At 34.2% G+C, this 23,220-nt stretch overlaps 1 protein-coding gene across 4 annotated transcripts in view; it reads left to right on the top strand.

Annotated features, from left to right (window-relative positions):
• Window positions 1–23,220, top strand: part of DOP1A (DOP1 leucine zipper like protein A) — a 119,511-nt gene that overhangs the window by 20,340 nt on the left and 75,951 nt on the right. For all 4 annotated transcript variants that reach the window (XM_090279621.1, XM_090279619.1, XM_090279620.1 and 1 more), the window contains exons 2-3: window positions 17,206–17,396; window positions 19,102–19,283. In XM_090279621.1, coding sequence (XP_090135747.1) covers window positions 17,259–17,396; window positions 19,102–19,283 — 320 coding nt within the window. In that variant the 5' untranslated portion in view covers window positions 17,206–17,258. The remainder of the gene's footprint in view (window positions 1–17,205; window positions 17,397–19,101; window positions 19,284–23,220) is intronic.

Raw genomic sequence — 23,220 nt, forward strand, 5'->3', positions numbered from 1 at the left:
TAAAAAAATGTCAAACTTTTAGAAACATGAAGCATATATACATTTTTAAATACTACCCTATAATATAAGCCATGTTTCTAAATATTGGAAAGGTACCTATGAAAGAATAAGACAAGTCAAAGGTGATGAATCAGAAAGGATTATGCAGAGTCACAGCATTTTAACTATAATTTGATAAGGAAAAAAGCTCTTGAAAAGGAATGTAGGGAATATCCAGAAACGGAATAGCTTATGTACTGGGATGGGAGGGAGCAAGTCTTGAACAGTTCACTAGTGTTAAAGAAAAATATATACAGTAACATCCTTTGAAGATGGTAGGCTAACTTTATTCAGGGTCATCAAGATAGATAGTGACCACTACAATGGGATTTCACAGTGGAGGAGAAAGATTGGCCTCAAATCCAAATATAGCATGGGAATTTATAGCCAAGATGCAGGGAGTCAATGGATGGAAAATTACTAAGAGGAAACGTTAGGGTTAAGGGGGAATTCTTGCCAAACTGACCTAGCAGGATCTTGCTGAAGACAGGCCATAGTGATCAGATTTTGGAGGATGGGGAACCTGATCAGATATATTGGCAAGGTAGAGTGGGGAGGGGGAGGGTCTGGTTAAACTGACTTAGCAGGGCTCTTGCCAAAACTACATTTTACAAGGAAGTGCACAGATGGACCTAGGAGATGCTTCAGAAGCCTACTAAAGTTTGGTGAAGCAAAGAATCTTTGTTACTAGATTTTGTTTACCTAGGACAGGAATATACATTATAAGATAGATTGAATGGCTACAGTTTACAGAAATACTGTGTTATCATATGATTAAGAGCTTGCATTTCATTTCTAAGTAATTGAATGTCACATTGATTGCAATGATAAAGAGTACTTCTTCTGGGCTAAGGGGATTTTTATGGATTATAAATTTAATTTTCTGAGCTTCCAGCTGGAAGTAATATGCTCAAACTATTTTTCGCTATGTAAAATTAATTGGCTGTTAGAGAAGCTGTAGTTAGTAAAAATGGGAGGCTATTGTAATAATTCAGGTGAAATATTCAGGAGTCATGATTAAAATACCATTCTGAGAAATGTCTACCACAGTCAACTTCAGCTGGAACAACAACAAAAAGCTGAATTTGTGAATTTTTGAATTTGATAGATTGGATATGAGAATAGGAGATGAAGCCAAAATGCAAGCTTAGTTATTGGGAAGATGATAGTTCTCTTGACAGTAATGAAGTTTAAAAAAAAGAGCAGAGAGATAATGAAACGGAAAGTAAGGAGAGATACATAATAGTAACAATTCATGGTTTATTAGTTTTGGGGGGTACCTGGTTTTTGTAAAGGGGCTCTAAATAAAGATTTTCCAGTAATCAAGAATACTTATTTCTGATTTTTATCTACTAGAATATCTAGAGTTAATTCTTTCTCTTGCACGGTAGCACCTCAGTAAAGTTCTTTTGTTCTTTCATGATGTGTTACTAATACTGTTGTTCTGTTTTCACCTTAACCTTAAGATGTGAGGGGGTGAACACTGGAAGAGATGGAGAAGCAGGGGCATGCCTGCTAATAGTGTAACAGAATGAAATGCTCAGCCTCTGTGACTGCATCTTGTTGAAGCCTGCTGCTTAGTCCTGCATATAGGCCTGCTAATCGTTAGAGAAATTCTGCTTGCAGCCTGAGTGTTACAAAAACAGCACCTTTCCAGAAAGTGCTTTCCCTGAGGAGATGAGGGAAGTATTTATTGTTTATCAAAGATCTGCAGTAACCTTGTGACTGCATTCACATTAACTAGCACAAACTTCCTTGGACCCCTGCTGGCTGGCGCCTAATATCTGTGGTGGTCAGTCACCTCTTGTCCCTTCCACTTCCCCTTCCCTTGACATAAAGGAGCCTGAACTCTGTACTTTGGGAAGATGGATTTGAGTTCTAGGGCTCCCATCTTCTCATTTGGCACCTTCTCAATCAGTAAACCTTTCCTAACTCCAAACTCTGACATCTTGAGATACAGCCTTTCAAAGCATTGGGCACATGGATTTTGGACCAGTAATAGTAGTACCCCATGTTTGACAGTGAAATATCTTGATATCGCTAATTTAATTCTAGTATCTTTCCTTTGCCAGTCAAGGGATTTCACCCTTGCAAGCCTACTTACTGTCTAGCACCATTCTTTCATAGCTTTGAGTAAACTGATATACACAGACACATGTATGGTTTGTGTATAGTGTGAATTTTTTAAAATAAATCCCTGTATGTGATATCACTCAGCTAAAATGTTGGTGCCTTCCTGCCTGTGTAATATTTTGATCCTATCTTTTAGATGCGTGGACATGATTACAATTTGCATTTTAATGGATTTGTGTGTGTGTTACTCCCAATGTTTTACTTTTGGAAGTTTAAATGAAATTTACAAAGGAAAATAAATCTTACCACTGCTTGAAATATTTTTCTAAATGGAGAAAAATATATATTTTTCCCCCAAGTTATCAAATTTATTTACAAATATTCAGTTAAACTTGAATACACTAGGAAGTGTAGAAAAATTAGTGCTGATTAGTATGTATATTATAACATTTCTAAGTTAATTTATGTAACAACTAGTCTTTATTTTTAAATTGAATACTAAATTAATAGTATATTGTTTATTAATTTTTTAAATGGTGAAATATACTGTTATATTACTAATTTTTAAAAAATATTGGTTAAATTTTATTGGAACTAATTTAACTTAATATATAGTAGGTTTAATTGCACATAAAGATTATTTTGCTTCTTTTACTTTATTTCTACCAGTTTGTTTTAGTTAAGAGGATATTTCTTTTGAATTTTAAGCAGAATCATTGTCATTTTTAAATGAAGAGTAATACTTACCTAAAATACAAATGAGAAAGATGCTTTGTGAAAAGTGATGTCTTAAACTGGAAAAAGGACTTGGTAGAATAACTAAAAGAGTTGTCCTTTCTTTTAATCACTCTTACGTAGCCATGCACTCACTTTATCACTGTTCTTGTTTTATGTTCTACTGTTTATATATATTTTTAAAAAGCAGTATTTTTCTTCTTCCTAATTGGAAACAAAAACAGAATATGGTCAATCTAGGTATTTTGGATTCTCAGGACATACTCTTGCTACCTAACAATTTTCTGTTCTATTTCCCCACCACCCCAAAAATATATACACAGGGAAACCAAACAGATTTTAATATTAGTGGATGCTAAACATCTAAAAGGTATGTTTGAAAAATCGTGATGTAGCTCAAAGTTCAAATTTAGCTGTTTGAGATTCTCAGTTTTAAATTATCTGCACAAATACTTCTATCGTTATGGTTAATACAAATATAACTAAACCAAAACATGTAGTTGAACTATCAGTGATGTCCATGGTTTCATGAATATGTAGGAAATTTCTTGGAAATATTTGTTTTCTGAACTGTTTTTTTGCCCTTTCATAACTAATAGCTCTCATGAATTGCATCTCCCTTTGTCAAGAGAAAAACCAAACCAAACCTGTCTTTATTAGGTTCTTTAAAACATCCCTTGGGTGCTTAATAGTAGAATTTATAAACCAGAACATACCTCTAATTGAACAGGAGCCTTCACATCAGCCCTGGGTAGCCTTAATTGTGGGACAGCTACACCTATACATAATTCTCTTTTTGGATGCACAACCCAATCTGCAGCACTCTAGGAATTCCTTCCACCTGAGAGTCTTTTTTTTAAACCTCTTCAGAATTTTCTTCTCAGGGGAGTAGATTGTCTTCTGTACATACTGTATATAGCTCTCCCTTCACCATGGTCATTTATTGAATTGGAATCACTCTTTTACAGCTAACAACCAAATGACCCCAAATCCTTTTATATCAGAATTTACAATCATTTTGCCTTGTACTTCACCCTAAACATTTTCAGTATTGAGCATTGAGGCAGGTCTGGGATACTCAGAGTTAAGCTTTGGTCCCTGTGCTTAAGTCAAGGTCTAGAAAGAATGACAGAAATATATATACTTATATTATTAGAGTGTTTTTAAAAAATGAGCACAATAGGAACAAAAAGTAGTGTCTGAACAATGGAGAGTTAGAGTTATGAAAGTCTATGTAGCCTGAACAGGTTTTTGAAAATTGAGTAGGAGAGGAGAGATAGGATATGCCAGACTGAAGAATTAAAGAGCTATGGTAAAAAGTGGTTCAGAAAGATAGTGATAAAAGTACCAGACCCAGGAGTAAGCCTGCCAGCGCTCTTCCTCTTTGTCCTCTGTGGCACCTCCAACACCAATGTGCTCATTTGTATGTGGTACCATGAGCATACCTTCCTCAGGTATTTGTTGTGAAGATTACATTAAATAATTCACACGTAAGGGCTTAGTCTAGTGCTTGCTTCAGAGTAATTACTAACTCAGTGTCCGCTGCTGTTGTTCATCATTACCATCTTGAGTAATATATGGGCAATGTTAATTTGGCTGGCGTGTTTTGGGGGCAGGAGGATTATCTTTAGCTCAAGGATATATGTTTAGTGTTCATAATAGCTATTTATTATTTGCTGCTTACAGTAGAATCCTAGCTGCCTTTAACGGGTCATTTTAGGTTGTAATACGTGCTTATGCTTTTTTACTTTCTAAATTACTTTCCATATTGCTTACGTGTACCAAAAATCACAGAATTTGACGCTAGAGGGAATCTTAAGTTATCATTTTTATAGACTTCAGAGACTATTTTTAACAGATGTGTAATTTTGTATATGTCTGTTTATTTGAAAAGAAAAAGATAAGAAAATTAAATCAGCTTTGCTATTTGTCACCCTAATAGAACTATGGGAATTTCTTACTTTTCATGCCTGAGGTTTTTATTTTTATAGTTTTTACTGAGACCAAAAGTGAGACTATAAAGACATATGTACACAAAATGCAATAAAACTGTCAAAATTTTATCCAGCTAGAGATTTGCATCTAATTAATTTAAAAATATTTTACCTCTGGGAGTATCATACTTGATTTCCTGCCAGAAGAACGAAAATGACACCTCCAAATTTAAGTAGTTATGTTTAATAAGGATGCTTAAACCTAGTTAATTAAAAAAATTTTATTTATTTTTTTAAGTATATTTTATTGATTATATTGTTACAATAGTTCCAATCTTTTCCCCTTTGCTCCCCTCTGCCCAGCAACCCCCAGCAGTCTGCCCCCCAAATCCATGCCCATGGGCCGTTTATACAAGCGCTCCCGCTTCACCCTTTCATATATTCTTCTCCCTTTTTAAAATAATTAATTAATTATTTTAACAATAAAAATAACAATCCCTCCCTCTCAGACTTAAGACCCTTTATAATCTTACAAAAGACAATGGGTGAAGGTCTCGAGCTCCTCTAGCTCTAGTTAATTTTTTTTAATGTGTTTTATTGATTATAATATTACATTTGTGCCAATTTCCCTTCCCTCTGCTCCCCTCCACCCGGTGGCCCCCCTCCCTCCAGTTGTCCCCCCCTTTTAGATCATGTCCATTAGTTGTGCATACAGTTCTTCTCAACCTCTCTCTGTCTATTCCATTCCCTCCTACCATGATCCTTAATGCCTATATCATCTCCCTCCCTCTCCCCATTCCCCCTCCCTGTTGACCTCCCCCCAATATGTTCCCCGTATCTATAGTTCTTTTTCCAGTCTCGTTGCCTGTTTAGTTTGCCTTTGTTTCAATTCCCTAGCTTCTGTTGTTTCTTGTGATGCAGTTTTCATTTTAGATTTCATTGTCTTGATCCTCCTTTTTCTAAACCAGTCCCTTTAACATCTCATATAACAGTGGTTTGGATCTAATGAACTCTTTCAGTTTTATTTTGTCCTGGAAACACTTTCTCTGTCCTTCTATTCTGAATGACAATTTCGCTGGATAGAGTATTCGTGGTTGTAGGTTTTGGATTTTCATTACTTTGAATATTTCTTGCCAGTCCCTTCTTGCCTGCAGGGTCTCCCTTGAGAAGTCAGCTGATAGTCTAATTGGGACCCCTTTGTACATAATTCTTTTCTTCTCTCTTGCTGCTTTTAAGATTCTCTCTTTATCTTTAATTTTTGACATTTTGATTATAATGTGTCTTGGAGTGGTTCTCCCTGGGTCCAGTTTTTTTGGAACTCTCTGTGCTTCCTGGACCTGTAAGTCCACTTCCTTCCCCAAGTCTGGGAAGTTCTCCTTTATTATATTTTCACTCAATTTTTCAAGTTCTAGTTCATCTTCCTCGCTCTCTGGCAAACCAATGATTCTTATGTTGGGCCTTTTATAGCTGTCCCAGAGGTTTCTGATCCTCTCATCGTTGCTTCCCATTTCCTCTCTCTGCATTGGTTGACTGCTTGTTCCTTCTCCATATTCCAGTTTGTTGAAATGAACTCTGGATTTTATTTCCTCACCATCTGTCTCGTATGTGGTTTTGTTCCTTTCGTTATGAGTGTTTTTCGCTTCTTTCTCATCTTTTTCCAAATCTTTTGTGAATTCTGTAAACCACCTGATAACAATGGCCCAGAACTGATCATCTGACAGGTTTCTTATCTGTTCATCTGTCAGGTTCTCCATCTGTTGCCTGGTGAGCTGTGCCACCGGGATTTCTATAGTCGTCTGCCTCATTTTGACAGATGCGTTTTGTTTTCTTGGGCTGGCTGTAGGGGGCAGTGCCTGTGTACTCGTAATGACCCAGCGACCGGCGCCGTTTGGCGTCACAAGCCAGCAACCGGCACCTGTCCGCGACCTATTTCGCAGCCCTGTGGCGCTTTCTTTGGGGGCGGGGGTCCAAGATGGATTCACACAGTTATTCCGCTAGGAGACCGGGATCTGTCCTCCCGCCCCCCTGGGCCTCACTGTTCAAGGCGATATGGTGGCTGCTTTCCCCAGCGTTGGGGTCGCGAGCTGCCGGGGGTTCGACTGCAGCCGGGGTTGTTCTCCCCCGCCGCTGTCCCAGGTGTGACTGCAAACAGCTCCGCCCCCTTTCTCTCGTCCTACCTGCCCAAAGAGCGCCGCTGGTTTATAACTTCATATGTTGGGCTTCCGCGTAGTTTTATTTTCTGGAATTTCTAGTTATCCTTTGTTTTGAAGTAGTTGTATTCCTCTCTAGTTGTAGAGGGAGACCTAGCGCGTCCGTCTAAGCTTCCATCTTGGCCGGAAGTCCTAGCTCTAGTTAATTTTTAATGTGACTGGATATAGCATATTTCTAGAGGTGTTTTAGGAGAATTTATAGATTTGTTTAAGATTGCTTAATGGACATATAAATACATAGTCTCTGTTTGATGGGAGTGAGGTCAAGTGTGGCTTCACTGGCTAAAAAATTGAACTGTAGTTCTGCTTTTTTCTATAAAGCTCTTCTTAGAGAAAACAAAGCAAAATGTATTTTGAACTGTGTTTACATTGATAGATTAATTCATTTATTCAAAACATATTTGAGGGTCTACTGGGTATCAGCCATCTTTATGAGACTGATGATACAGGAATGAACAAATGCATTAAAGCCCCTGATTTCATGGTGTTTTGCAATCCATTAAGGGAAGATAGGAAACAAGCAAATAAATAGGACAATTTCAGATAATAAGTACTAGGAAGGAAATAATGTGATATTCTAGAGTAGATGTTAAGATTGTGGGCCTGACAATGGGGTGGGGATTGACTGTGGGAGGAGGGGTGGGCTGGGTGTGTGTGTGGGGGGAGCAACGGGGGAAAACATGGGACAACTGTAATAGAAAAACAATAAATAAATTAAAAAAAAAAAAAAGATTGTGGGCCTGGTGCAGGCCACTTGAAATAGACTAATAAGAAAAGGCCTCTTAAGGGTTTGCTATTATTTGGAGAATGGGAAGGAGTTGGCACACAAAGAGTTGACCTAAGAGCTTTCAGGTATACAGACAAGCAGATACAAAAATGCACTGCAATACAAAAATCATTGATGTGTTTTAATTTGTATAATCTTATAATGACATAGTATGACTTGGAAGGATCTCTGGCTTCTCTGCGGGGAATGCGTTATAGGGACTTAAGAATAGAAACAGGATTCAGTGGTGTACTGTGGTCATATCTAACTGTAGAATACTAGAGGAGAAAAAGTGGTGGTTATAAATGTAGGATATATCAGTTAACATGCTATTTGAGGCTATAGGACAGGAGGAGATAACAGGGGAGAAGAGAAAGGCAGGTTCCCGATTGAGCCTTGAAATACTTAATCATTTAAATAATAATGATAATAAAAAATTTAATACAGTAGAGAAGCCAGCACAGACTGAAAAGGAGTTGTGAGACATATCAGAACATACCGTCAGAGTTAAGAGTCCTGGAAGCCAAGAACAAAGTATTCAGTATGGCTAAGAGGTTGATTAAGATGAGGGGCTAGTGAAGTGACCATTGGCTTTGGCTAATGCACTTTATATGGGTGGTTTCCTTAGAGGAACTGTGTCATAAGGCATTTTTGAGTGTGAAGAGTGAATAGCAGATAAGGAAATAAAATAGTAGAGAGAAATCTTTCTAAAAAGTTTGTAATTAGAAGAGAGAAATGAAGTGGTAGCCAGAGAACCTCTGGGGTCAATGGGAGGCTATGGATTTTAGGTTTTCTGCATGGTAGATTCCAGGGTTTGCCTGTAGGCTGATGCAGAATGACCCTATAGTGAAGAAACTGGTACTGAAGGAGAGTGAGCCAATAAAATGCCTGGGAGAAGTTCCAGAGAAGGCCAGAGGAGGACGGGATCCAGAACACAGCAGAGGGCAGATAGACCTTTGATAGAGGAGGGTCTTTGTTTCTCAAAACAGGAAGGAAAGTAGAGAATTATGGATATAGCTGGGGATAGGTTTGTAGATTTGTTAGTGTAAAGTAAGAACATTCTTTTTGCTTCTGTTTTCTTAATTATATTTGAAGTTTGATCTGTAGCAAAGATGGAGGGAAGGTGATGGTAGAGTTTTGAGAAGTTTTGAAATAGTTGTGTCAGGAAGGTATATTTACTAAGGAAACAATGGATTAGAACAGCATTGAGTACCTGTTTGAGGTCTGTGTTTCACTAAGTGTAGTCAGCTGAGTTACATGATTTTTTTCCAGCATTGTTCTTTTGCTTGGGTTCAGGCATCAAAAAAAACAGATACTTGAACTCAATCAAAATTTGGATTTTTCCAGGTAAGTATAAGCAGAGAGAGTTAAGGAAGGTACTTCACTCCCTGGTCCATAGAAGGAAGAAAGCCTTATGTGAGTGAAGAGTAGCAGTTAAGAGAACTCTAAGCCAGGCTGCTTCAGTATAAATCCTTGGTGTTGCCATTTAGTTAACTATCACATAGTATTTCTATGCCTCAGTTTCTCTATCTGTAAATGTGGATAATAATAATAATAATAATAATAATAATAATAATAATAGCACTTACCTCATAGGGTCAAACAGGATTAAATGAATTATAATTTGCAAAGTATTTGAACAGTGCTTGCTGTTTAGTAAGCACAATGTGTAAGGTTAGCTAAGATGCTGTTACGTTTGCTGCCTCAGAAGAGATCTTATCCTTAGACAATAATTAAGACTAGAAGATGGCAGGATATGCAGAGAAAAGCTGGAAGATCTGTTGATCACATACCTGGAGTTTTCTAGGTATATACATTTGAAGGGTTGAGATTAGGTTAAGTTAAAGGAAGTACAGAGCCATCAGGGTTATTGTGAATGACCTTAACCAATTTTGAAATACCTGTTAGGTGTTGTCTTCTACCTACATTGTTAGCCCTCCAGGGAAGTTTCCAGTTTTCTGGAGTAACTAGCTTTATCAGTTGGTTAAATAAATTAATTGCTTAAGATTATTTAGTGAAAGTGTCAACATTGAAACCCAGAACTTTTGAACAAAATGAAATAGGTTTGTTAATAATTGTCACATTAATTTGTTAGATATTAATAATTACCGAATAATAATTTTTCATTTAGTTAAAAAGTTTGAAAAAATTATCTACTTTAACATTTTTAAAGGTACTTTCTCCTTCATAATCAACAACTAGTGTTCTCCCCTCCCTCATTTCATGGTGCCTCAAATAATTTATTCACTTATATCTTGGAATGTGATAGAACACTTGGACAGTCTCCAGATGTATCTTTAGAATTAGATAATACTGAATATTGCTCTCTCTTCAGCACTCCCCCTGCCTCTCCTGGTAAAGGAGGGAGGGAAGGGTAGAGCTCATCTAGAGATAAACAAGTCAGCTCCAACTATCTTTGTGTAGTTATTCTGAAATTAGGTCATGTCATTTTTATAACCATTTAAACACAAGTTTTAAAAACTCATATTATCTGATGGACTATTTTATTTCTTATTTAAATTTTACTTTTTTACACTGTAAAGTATAAATATAAGTCTCTACAATCTGATAATTTTCTTAGGGCCTAATTTGCCTAGAGAAATCTATGGCTTTTTTGTTAATAGTTATTTTGTTCTGTTTTCATATTTGAATGACACAAAACACTACGCTAAATGATTTTTTTATGACAGTTCAGGTTTAGTTTATCTGAGTTGTACATTTGAAAGAACTGCAACTAAATTGTCAAGTGGACTAGAGATCAAGTCAGAAAAGCTACTTATTAAGAGCTCCTGAAAGAATTATTATAAATGCCATTTTGACTTACTTGCATCACTTTAAGAAAAAAACAATTATTTTAGTATTATTTATTTATTTATCTATTTACACATTTTCACGTTTCCTAGTTATATGATTAAATAGTTTGTTACAGAGTCTACTGGGAAGTAGATATTTTTTCTTTTAATTTAAACAAAAGCTTATTTGAAAGAGGTGTGACAATGTTTGGTTTCTTGTTTAGGGTGATAGAAATGTTCTGTTTTTAACTGTGGTGAGGAATCCTGATGTAATGGTTTTATAGGTGTATGCATTAGTCAGAACTTATCAAGTATGTGTGTAAAATATGTGCAGTTTAATAACATAGTAAAAAAGAAAATACACTTGGCAATGACACATTTTAATTTGCATTCTTGAGGATTACAATAGGTTAGTGAAGTCCTTCAGTTTCTCATTTTGTTGTCAGTAAGCTCAGAGCTTTATCTAAAGCTTAATTACAACATAGTGCCCTCATAATTAGCAACTTGATTCCTAGTACTATGTTTTTATTGGTAATGATAGTGGGTGAAAACTTTTACAGTGTTTTCTATGTGCCAGGCACTCTTGACTTTGATATGTCCTTTATTTAATTTTGACAACCAATGAGGTAGGTATTATCTCCTTTTACAGTTGAGGAACCTGAAGCTTGCCCATTTGTCTAAGGTCATACAGCTGCTATGTAAGTGTTAGAACTAGGATTTGGATTCCCACCTATCTTGACTTGAACCCATGTGCTTAGAGGCCTTGCCCTCTACTGCTTATCTTTTCATGGGCTGATGCTTCTATAAAACATTATTTGGTTATTGAATATGTATATTTTTTTTTGTCATGTGCCACCAGCTTTCTGGAGGAGAGGCAACATAGAGGCAACATAAAGTTTCCTTGATGCAATATGGGAACATGATATATTTGCATTGTGATCTAAGTGTGATTTGTGGGCCACTTACAAATTCCTTGTTAATGAAACATGAGATGAGCATAGAAATAAAACTAAGTATTTAGAAACTTTTATAGCAATTTGATATTGCTTCAGCAACAAACACATGATTTTATATTTTTAGAAAAATATAAATCAGTCATGGATTGGAGGGAAAAACTGACTCTTCACTACAGTTAGTTTGAATATTCTTGGTCTAAGCCAGTTCAAAAATAAAATATAGAAAGCCATATCTAAGAACTAATTTGCATTTATTATATATTTGATGAAAAATTTCATTTATTACATATTGAATGAAAAAGTCAAAAGTAGCATATCCCTATACTTATCCTCTGATATATAATGAGTAATTTTATTGTATTAAAATCATTGAAGAGGCAAAACCAAATTTTTATTCCTAGGATTTGACCATCTTTTCCCATGGGGAAAAATACTGTATCTCCTGTACCAATGAAACATCTACAGTTTCTTACATTTTTCCTTTTTTTTCCTTTTTTTCATTTTTCAAGCATTTTCATGAGATTTTGTTCTACCTGAGTGTTACAAGTGTCTTATGCTATGTGAACTCTTTTTAAATATTTAGAATTTTTAAAGCTAAATAGGTAAGAAAATCCAAATTTCTTACCTGGCTCAACTTTTTTAAAAGCTGTAAACACATACAAAAGTTATGAACTCCATAAACTTAGCTATTTTGTGTGTGTGTGTGTGTGTGTGTGTGTACATTTTTGTAAGGTTTTTTGTGTCAAATAAGAAAAGTATGTCTAAAGTTATGTCAATATAGCTTCATAACTATATTATTATTATTATCTGGATGAAAGATAATAACCACTATTTTCATTGATTGGAATTATTACTAAATTGTTTTTCAGATTAATCTCCATGCATAAATATTATATATCTTCAAAATGGATGTGTCATAATATGTCTTATACTAGAAATATTGCTAAGGAAAAAAATTGTCCCTGTCAGTAAAATTTATATATGTGCTTTACTCTACAACTAGTACATTTGTGGTTTATTGATTAGAATTTGGTTATTTTGTGCTATTTGTTTACACTTTCAGAAAATCCAATCAAGTTGATTTTTCCCCCTTAGTTTAATTAGGTTTTGCAGTTCTGGCTTCTCTGATTTCTCAGAAACAAACTTAGACATATTCTATTTTGTTTTAAGGTTCATTCTAACCTTTATTCCATATATGACACTATTAATATTTAGCTATTACTTATGAAATTTATGACTTTAATTGTTTTAGTATGTCACTCAGTGTTTTGTATCTGAATATATAATTCTGTGTTGTGTTTATATTTAAATCTCGTTTTTAAAGATTTTAGAAACCATAGATCAATGATAAAACAGCTTGCATAGTTTTTAATTTATATCTATTCTTAAACACTATACTTAAACCACTGTGTATGAACCCAACTTGATCCTCAGTATTGTAAGTTATCTGCTATGAAACATAAAACAGACACATATAAAACAGTTCCTACTCTCAAAGATTTATAATCCTAGTAGGGAAATTGATTTCCCAACTCTTTTATAAAACAAAATCAGGAAATTTGGCAAGGATGGGTGAGGATGTGGAGTAAAGGGAACCCTAGCGAGCTGTTAGAATGTAGTCTGGTGCAGCCACTGTGGAAAACAATATGGAGTGTCCTTTAAAAATTAAAAATGGAACTGCTTTTGATGCAGTGATTCCATTTCTGAGAATATACTCCAAGGATACTGAAACACCAATACCAAACACACACACACACACACACACATTTTCAACAGCATGGATGAACCTGGAAAAAATTATGTTAAGTGAACTAAGCTAGGCAGTCAAAGAAAAATACCACATGTTATGTGGAATACATACAATGAACACAATAAACCAACTAACAAAACAGTAACAGAAGTTTAGATACGTAAAACAGACTGACAGTTGCTGGAAAGGAGGGATCTAGGGATGGAATGAAAGATGGTGAAGGGTTTAACCAACTGATGGTTATTCATGGACAGCAATATGGGAATTGGCTCAGGGAGGGAAGAGGGTGGGGCTGGGTAGAGGAAGGGAAAGGGAGAAAAAGCTGGAACAACTGTAACAGCATAAAAAAAATAAAAATACAATTAATAAATTTTGAAATGGAAGGTTATTTTTGATTCACCTATTTAAGTTTATATATATCTTGAATTTTTCAGAGTACTTCAGAATACTGCTTTGTTTGGTTTGCTACTCTGAATCAGAATACAAAGGTATGATAACAAAGTTTATAACTTTGTATTATTTTAAGTCCCTAGAGTCAAATATCCCAATTGTAAAAAGGAAGGTGAATTTACTATCTTTAAGGATTTACCTAATTTTGTATTTCACTCCCACACCTCCCAGTTGGGAATGAAAATATCTTAATGTCTGGAATATTCTCTTTAATCAGCCTCCTGCCCCCAACATAGTGTTTGGCCAATGGTATACTGAAGTGAATAGTTTCATGTCGTCAAGTGACTCTCTATTTAAGGTGATTTTTCTCTCCAAAGATGGGATTTAGGGCTTGTCATTTTTTATGGACAAAAGAATTGAGGTAGAGAATTGGGAAGTTTGTATTGCCTCATTTTGGCATAATCTTAACCAAGAAAATTTTGATTTAATAAATTTAGTTTTTCCCCAACACTCAGATGGAAATTATGAGATTTAACAGAAATATTAAAGGAAAATGAAAAGTACTTTAAAAATAACGGAGAAATATAACCAAATCCAAGAAATTCACCATAAATTTAGTGGAAGTCCCAGAAGTAGAGAGCTTTACAAATGTAAAACTATGATCAATAAAATATTAGAAACAAGTGTCCTTGAATTATATATATATATATATATATCTTCAAGCAAAAATATTCACCAAGGGTTGGAAAAAAACATTGCAGAAAGTTTAAAAGTTAAGAGAATATCCTACAATATCAGATAACAATAAAACAATTATCAGCTCTTGCCAGGTGGGTTGGTTGGTTGGAGCGCCTTCCCATACACCAAAAAGAGGTTTTATGGGTTCTGTTCCGCATCAGGTCACATACCTATGTTGCAGGTTTGATCCCCAGTCAGGGTGCATATGGGAGGCAACCAATTAGTGGTTCTCTCCTGCATTGATGTTTCTCGCTCCCTCGCTCCCTCTCTAAAATCAATAAAAACACGTCCTCTGATGACGATTAAAAGAAGAAAGAAGTCCAGGGCAATAGCAGCCTGAAGGCGCCCGATCTCATCTGATCTCAGGAAAAAAAAAAAAAAAGAAGAAAGAAAAGGAAAACAATTATCAAACAAGAAAAGAGGATCAGATTGATATCTAATTTATCTGCAAATTATGCTCACATATAATGGAAAATATAAAATTCTGAGGAAAAGTAATTGTGACTCTACTTTTTCCTCTAAAAATAAAGTATTAAGATAATAAAAATAAATTTAGCTTTTCCTGTTGCAAACAGGTTTTACAGGCTTTGTTTTCTAGAGCAGTAATTTTTAATCTTTTTGAGGATTATGAAGAAAAATATTTTTGGGAATATTATTAAAGTAGTAGACTTATCTCCTCAAAATGAAAGATATAAATTTTGCATGTAATTTGAAGAAATTCACAGACTCATGAGGCCCATTATATATATATAATATATATATATATATCTTTATTGATACTTTACATATCATATAATTCACCCATGATAGTGTATAATTCAGTGGTTTTCAGTACATTTACAGAGTTGCATAACCATTACTACAATCAATTTTAGAACATTTTTATAATCCCATAAAGAAACTCATTCTTGTTAAGAATCACTCTCCATTCCCCTGATCCCCTCCCCACCACCCTAAGCAAAAAATAATTTACTTTCTGTCTCTATAGATTTGTCTGTTCCAGACATTTCATATAAATAGAATCATAAAATATGTGTGTTTTTGTTTGTGAATGGTTTATTTCACTTAGCATGTTTTCAGGCTTCATGTTGTAGCATGTATCAGCACTTCATTCATTTTTACGGTTGAAGAATATTCCATTGTATTTTATTTATCCATACATAAGTTGATGAATATTTGGGTTCTTTCCTCTTTTTGGCTATTATGAATAATTCTTTGAACATTCATCTAAAATTTTTTCTGTGGATATGTTTTCATTTCTCCTGGATACATATAACATACCTAGCAGTGGAATTGCTGAGTCATACAATAATTCTCTGTTTAACCTTTTGAGAACTGCCAGACTATTTTCCAAAGCAGCTGCCCTAATTTACACTCCCATCAGCAGTGTAAAAAGTTTCCAACTTCTCCATATCTTTGCCAATATTTTTTATTGTCTTTTATTCCAGCCATCCTAGTTGTATGAGTATCTCATCCTATATTTTCTGCTAGGGTATTTATAATGTTGTTACATTCAAATTTATGATCCACTTTGAGCTGATTTCTGTGTAGGTGTGAAAATAGAATAAACTTCATTCTTTTACAGATGTGGGTATCCAGTTATCTCAAAATAGTTTGTTGAAAAGACTATTTTTATACCACCCCTTTCCCCATTTAATTGTGTTAGACTCCTCTGAGACCAATTCTTAGATCCTCCTTCAGTTCCATGAACCCAGCTCTAGGGAAAGGTTCATTGTTAGTTAACTAAGTCAGAAAGGATACCAAAATAATTGGAGAAGAGGCTACATTGGTTTCTCAGTTAGGCCTCAATTAAATCCTATTACTACTCTGTGTTATCTATTGCTTGTATAACAAATTACTCCCCAACTCAGTGGCTTAAAACAAACTTTCTGTAGGTCATAAATTTGAGAAATATAGTTATATAGTTATGGCTCAGGTTCTCTCATCAGGTAGCAATCAAGATGTCAGTTGGTGTTGCAGTCAAATCAAGGCTTGCCTGGGGATAGAGGTCCTGCTACTAAAGTGGCTCATTCTCATGGCTGTTGTCAGAAAACTTCAACTCCTTACCACAAGGACTTCTCCTTAGGGCTCTTTGAAGTGTCCTCATGACATGCTGGCTGGCTTTCCCAGCGCTCGTGATGAGAGAGACAGAGGCAGGATCTGGAGTGTTTTTATGACATAGTCTTAGCCACCATACATTGTCATTTCTGCCTTATTATTTTCCTTAGAATTAAGTCACAAAGTTCAGCCCAAGGAGCTGGAGGATTAGGTACCACTTTTTGAGAGTAATATCAAAGAATTTGTGAATATATTTTAAACTGTCAGTTCCATTAAAATTATTAAGGTTAAATTTCAATGAGTTGATGTTCTTTCATACTGTATGCTAATTTATTGCTTAGTAAAATAAGATAATCTTTAAATCATTTTTCTTTTCCACATGTCCTTGATGTTTACAGTCTAACCAGTCTTAGTGTATAGGATCAAAACAAAATGAAGAACTATGTATTTCAGAAATGTTTTATTAGCAAATATGACAGGGAAATAACTTGATTCTTAAATTGAAATAAGTATAGAATATTTCCTACTCTTTTGTATCCCTAAAATATCACAGCCATTTTTCCAGTTCTTAGGAAGAAACACAAAATGAGTTGTCTTTAAAGATGTCTTTTAATACTTCCATGACCCTGCATACTAGCTGATGGAAGTATTAACCACTTATAATTTAAGTAACATTTTAAAGTTAGTGGCTAACTCTGTAAAAGAGCATCTGAACCCTTTTTAATACTTGTAACTTTGGTTCCTCCTGCAAAATTCTTTTGTAGGTAATGACTTTACATGATTTTGGAACTGGCCTCTAGTGGAACACTGTGGGAGGATGAACACAGAAGAGTTGGAGTTATTGAGTGACTCCAAATATAGAAACTATGTAGCCGCAATTGACAAAGCACTAAAGAATTTTGAATACTCCAGTGAATGGGCAGATTTGATATCGGCACTTGGAAAACTTAATAAGGTATGTCAGTCTTATCCAATTCATAAAAGGCAGTAAAAATCAGAAATTTGTGTCTATGCTTATTAAATTTCTCTAAATTTTTAAGTAAAAAGTTTGAAAATGTAACTAAACTTCAGAATTACTTTTGTTACTGCTATTTTACTTCATGAGTTGCGTGCCTGTGTAGTCAGGCGTATTTTTGATGCCAGAACAACACAATTATATTTATTATTATTACCTATAAAAACAAGACAAAGCAGCACAAATGCTAACTATAGGACTAATAAGTTTCTGTATTTGAGCATGAGATATGGTTCTGGAGTTCATGGCAACAAAATGAAAACCCGCATATGGAAAGCAGTAACTAATAGGGCCTTTCCAAAGGAAACATTTGTAACAGTAAAGAAACATTTTATATCCAGGCAAGCCTTAATTAAGGTTAGTATAGTACTTTGTACAAAAATAACAAGCAGTCAACCTAGAGCTTGGCCTGGAATGATCTTTCTTGACTTGTCTGGATATATGTCCCAAATATATTTATCTACTCTAAATAAGGTGGTATCACTGATCATAGTTTTAAATTTTGACACTATTTCAACTATTTTTTTCTTAATTAAAATAAAAGCTTTATTATCTTTCATCCATAATTTTTATATTTTGGAAGTTTTCTGGATTTGTTTTTTAAGTAGTTGTCATTGATTAGGAATGCTTCTGGATATTAAATGAACCCGGGGATCAAATAGGAGAGGAAAGCTCTTTCAATAACAATTTTAACATCAAACAGCTTACCATACAATTATTAGGAAAGAAATTTGTCTTAAAATATACACCAAAAACACTAGTTTTCCTCCTGATATTATAGATGATTACCTTGATATCATAAAAAGAAAAGCTTTCATTTTCATTATGCCAAGGATTTCTCTTAAAACTACATGCCCACCCTTATGTTTGACATGTTAAATAATTTGAGGTTTGATAAATTTTCAAAACTTTTACAGCATCCCCATTTTATAATATTCTGTCATCCCTTTACCATAGTACTTTGAAGAACTACATTCATAAGTTATTTTTATTACTTAAATAACTAATCTCCTTTTGGGTGGTTTGTAAAATAAGATCTCCTTCTATAAATTCTACTCTGACCATTATCTCTAAAGAAATGTTATGACTGAATAAATAAAGCAAAATGTGTTTGGTCCATTTGGGAAATTAAGTTAGTAAAAACAAATAGGCAATCATAATCTTACATAGATTCTTGTAAGCATTACAGTTACTTGCTATAATATGATATACTACAGCAGTAGTTGTCCCTCTTCCCACTACATATTTATGTCGAAGCCCAGTATTTGTATATTTCAAACAGCATATCCAAATAGATCAAAGGCGAATTAACATTAAAGTTTTACAAAAAATCTAAAGCAATGCCTCTCTTCTGAAAAATAATTGTTTTGGAATATCGTTATTTTTCATAAAAATGTTATTTCTGTTAACATGCAATGGGTTTTTTAAAATGCAGTAAATATTTTCTAAAATCCTCAGTTTTAATTTCAAATATGATATACCTTGATAGATGTAATTGACAAAAATAAGTTTTTTGGTCTCCTTTCTAATTGTTTTGAAGTATAAAGAAGTTCTATAAAGATTTTTGATAATAGTGTATTAGAAAGTGGAAATAAAATGAAATGTAGTATTTTTTTCTCAATTGAATTAAACTACTTTCTTCAAGGTTTTACAAAATAATGCAAAGTACCAAGTAGTACCCAAAAAACTGACCATAGGCAAGCGCCTAGCTCAGTGTCTCCATCCAGCATTACCAGGTGGAGTTCATCGGAAGGCACTTGAAACATATGAAATTATCTTCAAAATTATTGGACCTAAGCGACTTGCCAAAGATCTTTTTTTATATAGGTAAGAATAATTTTACTATTTACACGTAAGTAAAATATACTTTTAACTATTTTATGCTTTTTGCAGTAAAAATTTAAAAATTGAAAATCCCTTGATGATCGAAGTTTTCAGATATGGGTCTTAAGTATTTTGATGGTTAGGTGGTTCAGAAAAAATTTATTGCTTAATGTAAAATTTTTTCTTCGCAGTCATTTATGAAGTCTTTATTCAAAATTGTCGCTATTACAGGACTTTCTACCCTTTTAAGCTTGAGAACTAGCCTGAGAAATAAGCTACCTGAATCTCTCAGTGGCTTTCAACATTGGTGACCATTTTCTACTTGCAGTATTCCTTTCTTTTGGCTTCTGTGATACCGTGTTCTCCAGTTTAGTTACTTGATCACTTTACCAGCCTTCCCTCCTTTCTCGGAAATCTACTTACGGAGTTTCTTAGGGCTTGTTTAGTCTTTTACCTTATGGTTTCATTTTATATTAACTTCTTGGGCAGATTTATCCATGCCCATGATTTATCTCTTATGTGTTTGGTTTCTGCTTTAAATTCCTGGCTTACTTGCCATCTGTGTGAAATTTTAAAAGATAATTGACTTACAGCCCTGGCTGCTGTGGCTCAGTGGATTGAGCGTCGGCCTGTGAGCGAAGTGTTGCTGGTTCGATTCCCAGTCAGGGCACATGACTAGGTTGCGCATCTGGTCCCCAGTTGGGGGTGCAAGTGAGAGCCATCCACACAGTGATGTTTCTCTCCCTCTCTTTCTACTTTCCCCTCTCTCTAAAAATAAATAAGTAAATAAACAAACAAATAAATAATTTAAAAAAAAGATAATTGACTTACTCTGCTTATCATGAGATTGTTAAGATTTATCTATGATGTAGCAAATTGCAGTATTTCATGTTTTTTTTTTTTATGACTGACCAATATTACACTGTATATATGCACCACATCTTTTTTATCCATTCATTTCTTGAGGGAAACTTTGGTTGTTTCCTTATCTTGCCCACCATGAATAATGCTGTAGTGAACCTAAAGGTGCATATATCTTTTCAAATAAATGTTTCCAGATTTTTCAGATAGATACCCAGAAGAAGGGTTACTGGGTAATATAAGTTCAAACAGAAAAAGTCAAGAACCATATGCTTTCACTCATATATGGATTATAAAACTCAAAGCAACAGATGTACAAAAAGATGAACAAAAACTCATAGATACAAACAACAGTATGGTCGTTACCAGAAGGAAAGGGCTGGGGGTAGTAAACAGAAAAGGGGGGTCAGGTATATGATGACAGAAGGAGATATGACTTTGGATTGTAAACACACAATGCTATATGCAGGTGATATATAATTGTATACTTGAAACCTATATATTATAATTTTATTAACCATTGTTATCCCAGTAAATTTTATTTTAAAAAAAGGCAGTTGAAGCCCAATCTGTTCAAAACTTAATTTTATCGCCTTCTGTTACAAACCTGGCCTTCTGCAGTGTGCTGAAGCTCAGTAAATAACAGCTTTGTCAATCCATTTACGCAAGTCTGAAATCTGAAAGTTACGCTTGATATCTTGTCTTGCTTGCCCATATTCTTTTTCCTCTCATGTACATTCTGTCACTAAGAGTTCTGTCTCACAGTGGTTAAGAGCAGAGGCATTAGAGTCAAACTGTCTTCACCACTAACTTGTTCTGTGACCTTGGGCCATTTTTTTCATCTGTGACTGTGTTCTCATCTGCGAAATGTCCCATTTTATAGGTTGATAACATAATTAAGAGACTTAATATATGTGTAATGCTTAGAAAAATGTACAACATTAGTTCAATAAATGGTAGTTAATGTTCTGATATATGTCCCAAATACATTTACTTCTATCTTCACTAGTTGCATCCACTCCAAATAAGCATCGTTTCTAGCCTGGTCTTTATCATTGGCCTCATAACATTTGCACATCTGTTCTTGTCCTCTTACTCCCTTTTCTCTGTGCAGTACCAGAATAAACTTTTTAGTATATTAAATAATGTTATCCCATTGCTAAAAATCTCCATTGACTTCTTTCTGTCATACTTAAAGGAAAAATTCAAAATTCTTACCATGGCTTCTTACAGCTTTATATACTCTGGCCCTGGCTCTGTCAATGACCTTCAACTCCCACCACTATTGCCCCAATTTATTTCATTCTGATGACACAGATCTCTTTGCTTATTCTTCCTCATTGTCTTTGTTTTTCCCTCATCCTAAATACTCTAATGTAGGTCTCTAATTAAATATCAGCTCCTCAGAGAAGACTTACCTAATTACCCCACCTGAAATAGCTCTTCCTCTATATCTTTGTGTTTAGTACTCTGTAGTTTTACTGTGATATATTCAGAGGTAGGTATCTCTTTATTTATCCTGGTTGGGGTTTATTGGCATTTTTAAATCTATGAATTAATGCCTTTAATTACTTATGGAATCTCTTCCAGAGAAAATTTGCCTTTATTCTATCTATTCTCTCTTCCCTTTTTTTGGAATTATGATTAAATATGTTAGATTTTCTCATGCTGGCTTCCCCATCTCTTAACCCCTCTTCACTATTTTCAAACTTTTTTTTCTCTGTAATGCTTTCTGGGTAATTTCCTCTTACCTAACTCTCAGGTTACTATTTCTCTCTCTTTTTCATGTATGTGTAAATCTTTTTGTTTTTTCCTCAACTTTATTGAGATGTAATTGACATAGAACATTGTATAAGTTGTACAACATATGGAATATATATGTGTGTGTGTGTGTGTGTGTGTGTGTGTGTATATATATATATCATGGGTTGCAATATATAGTATATATATATATATAGTATTGGGTTAGCCAAAAAGTCTATTTAGTTTTTTCCATAAAAGAAAAGACACATTTTTATTTTCACCAATAACTTTACTGATTTGGATATTTTGAATATGTTGGTTATCTCTCGCACGATATAACATTGATCTCAGTTAATGTCTTGATTTGATTGCTATCAATTTCAACTGGTCTGTCTGACCATGGAGCATTGTCTAGCAAGAAATCTCCCACATGAAACTTTGCAAACCACTTTTGACACATTTGATTAGTCACAGCACCTTTTCTATGTACTGAACAATTTTTTTGTGTGTTTCAGTTGTGTTTTTATCTTTCTTGAAATAATAAAGAATAGAGAATAATTTGCCAAGAATGCTGCATATTTTCTTCCATCTTCAGTATTAAAATGGCTACATAAAAATTCACCGATTTTGATGTTTTCTTAAAATGCACGCTAATATGACAGCTGTCACAATGTACTCTAACAAAATTGTTTTGAATAAAATTAAAGACAACTAAGCACTACTAGAGCCATTGTACTGAAAAAACAAGCAAACTTTGTAGCCAACCCTATATATATATATAGATGATTACCACAGTAACTTAACACATTCATCACCTCACATAGTTACATATGCCAGTACCATACTGTTTTGATTAGTATAACTTTGTAATATAGTTCGAAATCAGAAAGTATGTTGCCTCCAGCTTTGTTCTTCTTTCTTGGGATTGCTTTAATCATTTAGGGTTTTTTGTGGTTCCAAAGGAAGTTTAGGATTTCATTATTTCAATAAAAAATGTCATTGAAATCTTGATATGGATTACATTGAATCTTTGTAAATGGCTTTCAATACTATGGATATTTTAAAAATATTCTAATTCATGGACATAGGATATCTTTCCAATTATTTGTGTCTTTAATTTCTTTCATTAATGTCTTAGTTTCCAGTGTAAAACTCTTTAACCTCATATTTTATTGCTTTTGATTCTATTGTAAATGGGCTTGTTTTCTTTATTTTTTCATATAATTCATTTTTATAGAAACACTCCTGATTTTGTATATTGATTTTTTTTTTTTTCCTGGAACTGTACCCACTTTCTTCATTAGATCTAATAGTTTTTTGATGGAACCTTTAGAAT

Source organism: Furipterus horrens, unplaced genomic scaffold (assembly GCF_987537825.1).
Source record: "Furipterus horrens unplaced genomic scaffold, mFurHor1.1.pri manual_scaffold_6, whole genome shotgun sequence".
NCBI lineage: Eukaryota > Metazoa > Chordata > Mammalia > Chiroptera > Furipteridae > Furipterus > Furipterus horrens.